At 65.7% G+C, this 10165-nt stretch overlaps 1 protein-coding gene across 1 annotated transcript in view; it reads right to left on the reverse strand.

Annotated features, from left to right (window-relative positions):
* The window catches only part of LOC112956653 (ras GTPase-activating protein 4-like), a 9562-nt gene extending 1573 nt beyond the window's left edge, over positions 1 to 7989 (reverse strand). The window contains exons 1-20 of the mRNA XM_026050140.1: positions 7925 to 7989; positions 6717 to 6773; positions 6358 to 6471; positions 6016 to 6077; positions 5744 to 5873; positions 5544 to 5625; positions 4910 to 5041; positions 4462 to 4553; positions 4047 to 4164; positions 3789 to 3942; positions 3642 to 3706; positions 3171 to 3283; positions 2518 to 2710; positions 1816 to 1953; positions 1561 to 1705; positions 1323 to 1492; positions 973 to 1110; positions 754 to 889; positions 568 to 688; positions 31 to 171 (exon numbers count right to left, since the gene is read on the reverse strand). Coding sequence (XP_025905925.1) covers positions 31 to 171; positions 568 to 688; positions 754 to 889; positions 973 to 1110; positions 1323 to 1492; positions 1561 to 1705; positions 1816 to 1953; positions 2518 to 2710; positions 3171 to 3283; positions 3642 to 3706; positions 3789 to 3942; positions 4047 to 4164; positions 4462 to 4553; positions 4910 to 5041; positions 5544 to 5625; positions 5744 to 5873; positions 6016 to 6077; positions 6358 to 6471; positions 6717 to 6773; positions 7925 to 7989 — 2366 coding nt within the window. The remainder of the gene's footprint in view (positions 1 to 30; positions 172 to 567; positions 689 to 753; positions 890 to 972; positions 1111 to 1322; positions 1493 to 1560; positions 1706 to 1815; positions 1954 to 2517; positions 2711 to 3170; positions 3284 to 3641; positions 3707 to 3788; positions 3943 to 4046; positions 4165 to 4461; positions 4554 to 4909; positions 5042 to 5543; positions 5626 to 5743; positions 5874 to 6015; positions 6078 to 6357; positions 6472 to 6716; positions 6774 to 7924) is intronic.
* Between the last annotated feature and the right edge of the window lie 2176 nt (positions 7990 to 10165).

Raw genomic sequence — 10165 nt, forward strand, 5'->3', positions numbered from 1 at the left:
CGCGCCAGCCCCGCCGGCTCGGCCGGGCACGGGGGGCTGCGCGGCTCGGCGTCCCCCGGTGTCCCCGGCCCCTCGTGCCCGCCGGCGGCCGCCGCGCTGCCTTGGGGGCAGGGACAGCTCCGGGAGCCATTGGCGGTGTCCTGGGCCTGCAGCAGCTCCCGGCACTTCTCCCTGCGCGAGAGGGAGGGAGACGGGAGAGGGTAGGGGACGTGAAAGGGAGGGAGACGGGAAAGGGTAAGGAGACAGGAGAAGGTAGGGGGATGTGAAAGGGAGGGGGACGGGAGAGGCAGGGAGAGGGAGACGGAAGATGGACAGGAAGGGGACAGGAGAGGGATAGGGGCAGGGACAGGAGGGGGACGGGAGAGGAAGGGAGATAGGAGCGGGATGGGAGATGTGAGGGGGGTACCCGGCTGGCCCTCCTGCCCCATGGCTGCCTCCCCTGCCCTGTGGGGGTCCCCTCGCCCCATGGTGGTCCCCATGTCCTGTGGCAGTTTCCACCCCTGGGTCCCCAATGGCAGTCCCCCCGCCCCGTGCTGGTGCCCCTGCCCCACGGCGGCCCCCACGCACCGCATGGCACCGCGCAGGCCGTGCAGGTGGCAGAACAGGCGCTGCGCCTCCACGTCGGGCTCCAGCGGGTCGCTCCAGTCGCGCAGCGTGAGGCCGTGGCGCGCGGCGCCGCAGCCCAGCCCTGCGGAGCGAGCCGGCCGTGGCCGCCGCCGCCGCGCGCCGCCGTACCCGCCGTACCCGCCATACCCGCCCTGTCCCGCTGGTGACAGCAGCTCCACTTGTCCCCGCGGAAGACGCCGGGGTGGTAGGAGCCGAGCAGCTCGGGGTTGTTGGCGCAGGCCTTGCGCAGCGCCGAGAGCCACTGGTTGAGCTCGTTGACACACTGCGGGACAGGGCACGAGGGGACGGGGCAGTGAGGGGACACGGGCGCGCGCTGGCCCTGCGCCCCCACCCCGTGCCGCCCACCTTGCACTGCAGGTACGCGGTGTCCGGCCGCCCCGCCTCGTCCACGTAGACGATCTGCATGACGTGGGAGCTGCCGAAGCTCTTCTCCTCCACCTTCTCGGCCGCCCGGATGCGGGAGAGCGCGATGGAGCCGCTCTGCTGCTGCAGGATGGAGGAGAAAGTGGCGCTCGGCTCCGTGCTGCGGCCCCGGGGACTGAGCCATGGGGCACGGCCGCGTCTCCATCACCAGCCTCGGCCACCATGGGCTGCAGAGCCCCGTGTCCTGCAGCCCAAGCTGCTGGAGATGGCCCGGGGCTCCACCGGCACCTTTCCCCAAGCAACAGTGTCCCCCCCATGATGTCCCCCCGTACCTTGGAGCCGGGGGTCTTGGCAAAGCTGAGGGCCTCGCTGGTGAGGGAGAAGTGCAGCTTCTTGGAGGAGGAGGAGAGCAGCGGCCCCTTGGCCTTGGTCTTGTGCATGAAGAGCGGGCCCTCCCTGATGACCAGCGTTTGCAGGGCGAGGGCGCCGGGCTCCTCCACATCTAGCAGGGACGGCCCTGTCGGGAGGGGGGTCCTGCAGGGCACCCCCTTGCCCACAGACCCCCCTCACCTTGCTCCTCCTCCAGGCCCACCAGCTCGGCGATGAAGGCCTTCATGCGGGCGACGCCGCGCTGCAGCGCGGGCTGCAGCGGCGCCAGCCAGGCCTCCTTGGCCCGCCCCGCCGCCGCCTCCATGTTGCCCACGATCTGCACGGCCTGGAGCCGCGGGGAACGGCGGGCTCGGCGCCGCGGGCTCGGCCAGCGCCCTGGCACCAGGACCCCCGCCACGGGCCCCTCGTCCCCCAGCAGCGTCCCCCCCGTCCCACCTTGGCCAGCAGCAGCAGCGTGCGGCTGGTGCGCGCGTCCGCGTGCTTCTCCCGCAGGTGGAAGAGCTTGGGCGTCATGATGGCCGGCGAGAAGAAGCGGAGGCAGAGGAAGCTGGTGACCGCGATGAACTTGACGTTCTGCAGGGCACGGGACACACGGGAGGGCACAAGACACACACGGGACGGGCGACACGGTGTGAGTCACTGACACACGTGGGGACGTCCTCCCCCAGGCACAGGGCACGTGGGTTTATTCCCTGGGCTCCTTCCCTCATGCCCTGGGGAGGCCATGGCAGCTGGATCCATGGAATGAGAGGCAATCCCAAACTTATTTATGTGGGATGCAGCTGTGACAAGGGTGGGAGAGGAATCGTGGTGACAAGGGCCAGAAGAGCCTTGTAAAGCCATGACCCAAGCCATGGGGCGATGTCTGCAATCCCCGACCCCTGCCGGTCTCCAGGAAAAGTTCCCCAATTTCCAAACAAATTGGAAACTGTTTGTCACAAAACAAATTGGAAATTGTTTTTCACTCTCGAGCCTGCGTGACGAGGCCTCGTGGTGGCTGCAGCTCCGCGCTGCCCCTGCCGTCCCCAGGCTCCGTCCCGGCACACGCACCGTCCCCCTGCCGAGGCGGGACGCCCGCGGTGCCGGGAAGCGGCTGCCACCCGCTACCCCCCTTCCCCGCACTGCCCACGCACCGACCTGGTGCTGCTGCTCGGGGAAGCGCTGCCCCACGCGCCGGAAGAGCTGTCGGAAGGCGCCGCGGACGACGGCGGGGCAGCCTGGCGCCGACCTGCCCATGGCGGCCAGCAGCTCGCCCAGGTAGGACTGCAGGTGCTGGCAGCTCTGCTCGATCACCTCGCCCTCCGTCTGCACGCGGTGCAGCCCCGAGCAGCTGCCGGCAGGGCCCGCGTCAGCCCCGCATCCCGCCGGCCGCATCCCGCTATCCGCATCTCACTATCCGCATCCCACCAGTCACATCCCACCAGCCGCATCCCCCTATTTGCATCCCGCCAGCCGCATCCTGCCGGTTGCATCCCGCTATCCACCTCCCACTGGCCGCATCCTACTGGCTGCATCCTGCTATCTGCATCCCACCAGCCACATCCCGCTATCCGCATCCCACCGGCCGCATCCCGCTATCCGTATCCCCCTATCCGCATCCCACTATCTGCACTCCCCGGCTGCATCCCGCTATCCGCATCCAGCCGGCTGCATCCTGCTATCCGCATCCTGCTGGTCACATCCCACTATCCGCATCCCAATGGCTGCATCCTGCTATCCACATCCCGCCGGCTGCATCCCGCTATCCGCATCCCACCGGCCGCATCCCGCTATCCGCATCCCGCCCTTACCCGACGTCCTTGATCTCCACCTTGCTGGGGTCCAGCTCCACGTACTTCTTCTCCTCAAACACGCGGTTGATGGTGGGCGCGAGGACGGCGTGCAGGTACTGCATCCCAGCCACCTGGCGAGCGACAGCGCGGGGCACCGCGCAGGTGACACGGTGACACCGCTCCGTGGGCAGCAACCACTGTGGACATCTCAAATTCCCCGGCTAGGAGCCTCCTAGACTTTGTGCCTTTCTTCCTATGGTGTCTCCAGCTACCTTCTGGTATATGTGGGACAGGGATGTGGATCTCTATGGACATCCCTCCTGCCAGATCCAGCCCCCCTCCCCAGGACACTAGCTCCAGCAGGGACTGCAGGGAGCTGGGACAACCTGAAAATACCAGGATTTGGCCCAAATTTCCCATCAGGATCCCACTGTGGGTAGAATATAGCCCGGGGAAGCTCATGCCCCTGCCATGGGCACCACATGGCACCTTGAGGAAGGACTCCATCGACTTGGAGGCCAGGGAGTTGCTCCGGAAGAGAGTGTTGGGCTCGCCTGCAAAACGCCAGAGAGACGGTCCCGCGCTGGGGACGCCACGGACACACGTCACCCAGTGTCACACACGTCCCAGCCTTACAGGGCTTGGCCAGTTCCAGCTCAAAGAGCAGATCCAGGAGCTCCTTGGCCAGCCCCTGGCCTAGGAAGAGCTTGACGAGGCTGAGGGCCACCTCCTGCCGGCACTCGGCCGTGGTGGTTTCGTCGAGCAGGGTGATCAGGGACACTCCGCCCTCCTGGTGGCGACCGGGATGAAGATATGAGGGCACCAGGGAAGCAGATCCCCCCGCCGTGGTAACAACCGCCCAGCGAGGAGAGATGCGGACGGGGCAGCGCTCACCTGCGGTCCCGCCCGCACCTCCTGGCACAGCAGCTGGACCAAGGGCTGGTAGCAGCTGGAGGGCAGCACCGTCTCGTCCCGCAGCCGCACCTGCAGCTGCAGGGCGCCCAGGCTGCCCCTGCGACGGGGCGAGGGCGGGATGGAGGGGCACCCCTGAGCAGGGGCACCCAACATCCCAGCCCTCCAGGTCCTCAGGGGGCAGGTCGAGCACTTGCCCTGCCCACTCCCGGCCTCCGAGTGGAAGGTTTTTTTCCCAGGTTCCCGGAGTGAAAGGTTTTTTTTTTCCCAGGTTCCCGGAGTGAAAGGTTTTTCCCAGGAATCAGCTTTCCAGCTTTGCTGGGAATGAAGGGCGCTTCCTTGCAATGGGAAGGGCGTCCTGCCACCTGCGGCCCCTTGTCACGGCACTGAGACTCACTCGGCCTCCCTCGGCTTGGAGTTGTCCGGCTGCAGCCGGAACCAGCCTTCCCCCGGCTGGAGCGCCCGCAGCGCCGGCACATCCAACACCACCTGGAACGGGAGCAGAGGCCGGGCAGCCGGCTGGGAGAGCGGGACACCCCCCTGTCCCCCTGCACCCCGGCCAGCTCGGGGGCTGTGCTGGGCTGCATCCCCCTGCAAAAAGTGCCCGACTCCCAGCTGAGAGCGCTAGCAAATCCCCACGGGCCAGCGAGGAAGAAAACTTCCCTCTTATGGATTTGGGAAACTGAGGCTGGTGAAAGTACAGGGCTTTGCTGGCATCTTTGCACCCAAACTGCCTCTTGCTGCATCTCAAAACGGGCTCAGTCCCAGCCTGCAGCAGCAACAAGGGCCTGCGCTGTTTTTCCTTCCATCCAAAGGCCCAGGGAAAGGGCTCCCGGAGCGCTCACCTTGCCCAGGAAGTCATTCCGGCTGACCAGGTCCCAGTCCCACACCTCCACGCACAGCTGCCCCGCGGCGCCCTCAGCCACCTCGAACTCGAAGGTCTCATTCCAGCGCGGGTAGCAGGATTTCTTCACCACCTGCAGCAGTGGGAAAAGGCAGCAGCTTCAGCCTCCCCTCGCTGGTGCTGTGGAGTGGCCTCTGCATCCCTGGGATTCCCAGCTTTGGCATGAAATGAAATCCAGCTTGGCCGGTGCCACCCAGGCAGCTCCGTGTCCTAACTGGCCTCCCAGTAGCCCATGACTTGCTGGGTGCCCAGCTCCCAGGAAAACACATTTGATGGCCATTGTGTCTCTCCCAACATTTAGAGAATTTTCTCTGCACTGCTAAAGGCAGTTTAGGAAAACAAACCGGAATTTCCCATTAAAGGGCTTCAAAATCCTGATTCTTGGAAACCTCCTGATTCTTGGAAACCTCCTGATTCTTGGAAACCTCCTGATTCTTGGAAGCAACCACTCGGCTCTTGGCAGCGCAGCCAGACTAACGTAGAGCCCTGCTAGCAACACGGCTGTGCCCAGCCCTTGTCTTTGGGACGCCCAGATTCCAAAGGAAACCTCTGCGCTGGGAGCAGCCCCCACTCACGGCGCTCTCCTGCGTCTTCCCGTTGTAGCGCACCCTGACGAAGGGGTCGGAGGCTCCGTTCCGGTCTTTCTGGGCCAAATCCCTGCGGAGAAGAGCCGGGAAGCAGGGTGGGCACCCTGGGGTCTCCTCGGAGCACAGCCAGGGGACACGAGCAGTGCCCTGGGCTGCGTTTTGTGGCCGCTCGCGCCCGCCGGGCTCACCTGGCCTCGAGCACGGTGCAGCAGAGGCGCCGGGCGGCCTCGCCGGGCAGCACCTCCACGCGCAGGTGGATCTCGCCCTGCACCTCCTCGTCGGGGTCCACCTCGCTGAGGCTCAGCCAGCCGCTGAAGCCTGCGGGCACCGGGGCACCGTCCCGCCGCGCGCCCGGGGTCTTCTCCTCCCCACCGCTGCCCCCGGTCCTCCCTCGCCAAGGGGGGGCTGCCACCTGCCCTTGCTTTCGGGGGGCTCCCCAGCGCGCCGCGGGGGCTCCTACCCTTGGGGTGCTCGGCCAGCGTGTCCCGGGTGATGCTGACCTTCCCGATAACGTCGTCGCGGCTGCAAAACGAAGCGGGGGCCGCTCAGCGGCGCGGCCGGGCGCACGGACACCGGCAGCCCCCAAGAGCGGGGAGCTTTTGGCGGGGTACATGATGCACAACCGCACCACGACACCTCACCCGCCTCTGCCCCACAGCCCAGGCACCCCTCCGGCCACCCAGCGCAACCTGTAGCTGACATGGGGATTCTCCAGTGTCTACTATGGGGTTAGGCAGCCCGCCTTTCCCTGCGGTAACGCTCGGAGCACCCGGTCGCCGTCATGGCAGCGATGTGCCCCTACCTGAGTGCATCCTCATCCATGACGTAGAAGGAGACGCAGTGAAAGCTGGGCTGCAGACGCACCTCGTACTCCTCGCCCCAGAACGGGGACAGCGTTTTCCACACCGTGGCCGTCCTGCGGGGCGGGCGGCAGCGCTGGCAGGGGCACAGGGCTCTCGCCCCCCACGCCAACGGTGCCAAAAACCAGTGCTCAGAGTGGGGGAGAACGCAGGAAACCCGCAGAGCAACTGGCACGTGGGCATATCCCGCCAGGCCTGGGCCCCGTGGGGATCAGGAGAGGGAAGAGGGGAAGTCTGTGGACTGGAGCCAGTGTTTTTCCACCCCGGGCTCCAGAATGGGGAGCAGAGCGGGGCCGCTCACCTGACGATGGGCTCGTTGTCGATCTTCACGATGCAGTACGGGTCGCTGCTCCCCGTGCTGAAACACAAGGCCCGGCACCGTGAGCGCCGCCCGCGCAGCCGCCACCGCGGCCCCGGGGCCGTGCGGGACACGTCGGCACCGGCCTGGCGGAGATGGTGGCCCCGGCAGCGTGAAACCCACGTCCCCGAGCGGCCCCAGAGCCACGAGCGCCCACAGGGCTTGGAGAAACAGAGAGCCAAGCGGTGATGGGGATCCCAATAGCACTAGACAGGGCAGCACAACCCTTATTAGGCACCAGAGAATCCCCCCAGGGCAGCAGCAAACCCCAGAGTCTGAACAAGTAGATCCATGCCATGGGGAGAAGTGTGTCAGAAGAGGATGCACACGGATCACGGCAGAAGGTGCTAGGAAATGTATCCGTGACCCCGGGCCAGTGTCGGAGCCGGCACGCAGCTTTTCCCTTCCAAGGGGATGGCGAAGGACAAACAAACCTGTCCTGTTCCCCGAAACGGCTCCGCGCGCTCCCGGCCCCCCTGCCACCTCCCAGCACCCGCCCCGGCTTCAGGGGCTTCTCCCGGCCCTGCTCCCACCCCGCTTCCTTCCCCGGCCGCTGCCGAGGAAATCGCTGCTCCACAGCCTGGCCGCGAGGAGCTCGCACGAGTTCCTTGGAAATCGGGTCGCTCCTGTGCAGGGCCGCCCCGGCGGGAGCTCCCGCGCCAGCGGCGATGCCCAGCACGGGCTGTGAGCGCCAGGTTACTCATTAACGCGGGAGCTCGGAGGCGGCTGCCAAGGAGCCGCGAGCTTCCAGGGAAAGGAAGGACCCAAGCACAGAGAAACTTCCCTTCCCGAAAACAGGAAGGCCGGGATGGGTCATGTCTGGAGCAAGTCCACTGGGGCAGTGCTGCTGGGTGCATCAGGATGTGCGTGGGTCCCGGCTCCGCACGGATGCTCCCTTGGATGCTCGTGTGGAGCATGTCCCGCTGTGCTGTGTCCCGGGGCCCAAGGCAGAAAACACCAAAACCCAACAAACCCCCTCAAATCCCACCCAGGAGCCCCAAAAGCAGCAGGTTTAGGGCTGCCTTCAGCCCCCTCCGCATGCTCAAGGGCCTCTCCTTCCCCTCATCCCATCCCGGCGTCCGACGCGCCTGTTCCCGTCGCTTCCCAGCGCGGTTTCCAGACAAGCCCGGAGTGCTCCGGCCGGGCGTCACGCCGCAGAGAGCAGCGGGTTGCCAGGAGCCGCGGCCGCCAGCCTGGCAGCAGCGCTGCCATCCATAACGGCGCTCCGGACAGCTTTTAATGAGCCCAGAGGATTAAACATCATTAAGCAGGAGCTATTGCTGACATTTCCTGCCTTGTGCAAACTATTAAGCAGGCAGCGAGCACATACGTGGCAAGGGAAACATCTGCCCGCTGGCTGCACCGTGCCCAGCGCCAAGGAGCCCTTGTTCCAATGGGAGCAGCACAGAGGGATCAGCGCTGATCCAGAGCCCGCAGCTGGCACAGGGATCACCCAAAGCCCCTGTCCAAGCAGGAGCTGGGAAGCGGCACGCGGGCATCCGCGCTGGCACCAAAACAGGGGGAAAAAGATGGGAAGGGGGGAGGTAGGGTTGGTTAAAATGATTAAAAATTGAGAAGTATAAATTACACAGAGAAATATATATATACACACGTGTGTGTGTGTGTATACATATATATATATATATTTGTATGTGTGTAGGCTGTTTGGAGCCTGCTCTGGCATCCCCGCTGCGACATCCACACAGGCCATCCATTTTCGCAGACAACATCCAGAAGGGACTAATGGATCGCATGAGTTTCATGCCTAAGAATTCCCTGGCTGAGGCACCACGGGGGCTTTCCCAGCCCCGTGGGGCTCCAGGAGCACTAAAAACAAGGCTCTTTTCCTGGCTTTCCTGCAGCGGGGGTCTGGGGAGGGTCGTGTCCATAAGGACAAGGCCACCCGTGCGGGACAGCGGGGGAGTCCTGCGGTTTTCCTGCCTTTCCCGGGCTCGGCTGGCGGGGACGTGCCGCACGGCGGCGGCTCCTGCCTCTCTGCAGCCAGTTTAATGGCTTCGTGGCAGGGCCGGTGCCAAACCGCTCTCCGGGCAGCCTCTCGCTAGAGGAAGGAAAACAAAGAGCAACTTTTCCATGTGGGAGAAGGGTGGAAGCTGCACAGGGAGGGAGACGCGGGGGCTGCCAGAGCTGGCCCGTGGCAGCAAGGTGCAGCAGCCTCGCATCGGGGCCGGAGCCGCGAGCGCCCACACGGAGCTCGCAGCCCCTCTGATGGGGATAAATCCCACCGGGATTTATGGGGGCGGGACAGGGGAAGCGGCTGCCCTGGCACAAGGCAGCTGGGGACGCTCTCCCCGCGGTAGCTGCGAGCTCGGTGCAGGTCCAGCAGAGGAACCTGCGCTGCTCGGGAAAAGGGCAAATAAACAACCCCCAGCAGGGTGTTTGGCAGGGTAAATAAGCCCAAGGCAGGAGGGGCCCGCGGGCAGCGGCGCTGGAGCGGGGCCGAGCCGGGCTCCGGGCCGGCTACCACGCAGGAATGTCATTCCCGGTGGCCCGGAGGGGCTACCGGCAGCTCTGCCGGTGCCACCGTGGAGCCCGGTCGGAGCCCGCGGCTGCTTCCAGCATCACAAGCATCCACACAAGCGCCTCGGTTCCTCGCCCTTCCCACGGGGTCTCTCCCGCAGGCTCTGGCAGCCCCGGCCCCGCTCCAGCATCGCCCCGGCATGGGCGGCCGTGGGGCAGAGCCAACAAGTGCCCGTCGGTCGTAAATCCCAGTCCGGCAGGAGACGCGGCCAAGGTCAGGCAGAGGCAGGGGAAGGAGGGAGCCGGGTCTCCGGTTTCCCTATTCCCAGCCCGGCCCTCCCTGCCCCTTTCCAGCCGTGCTCGCCCTCAGCTTTGGGACCCCTCTGTTCAAGCTTGATCTTGCTCCCTGTTTTCTGCATCTCTCCTAAACTCGCCCGCTCGAGTTTCCAGCTGGGAGCTGCTCCAAGGGGCTTAAATCGGACCTGACGGATAGCGGGGCCGGGGAGACACCTTTCCTTCCCTGTTTATCCTCTTGCCTATCCCTTGCCCCATGACAGCTGCTGGGTTTTTTTAGCTGATATTCTGGAAAGATTTTCCAGCGGTTTTCCAGCTGGGCTGGGAAGCAGCCCGTGACAGTGTTCCCCCAGCTCCATCCCGCGGGAGGAGAGCGACGGGGCTGGACGCTGGAGCACAGGGGGGCAGCCACCCCCCTGGTTTGAGATGGGGCTTGGAAAGGAGAAGCGCCGGGAAGCACCGGGAAGCGCTGGAGGGCCGGGAAGCGCCGTCGTGTGTCGGAGGCTGCGAGGAGGCTGCGCGTGGCCGGCAGCGCTGCGGGTCCCTGGGGTCCGCGCCGGGATCCAGGGGCTCTGCTCCCACCACAGACGCGGCTGCGGATGCTGCAGCGAGGGGTGCAC

Source organism: Nothoprocta perdicaria, unplaced genomic scaffold (genome assembly GCF_003342845.1).
Source record: "Nothoprocta perdicaria isolate Ctin4 unplaced genomic scaffold, notPer1 scaffold_66, whole genome shotgun sequence".
Taxonomy (NCBI): Eukaryota; Metazoa; Chordata; class Aves; order Tinamiformes; family Tinamidae; genus Nothoprocta; species Nothoprocta perdicaria.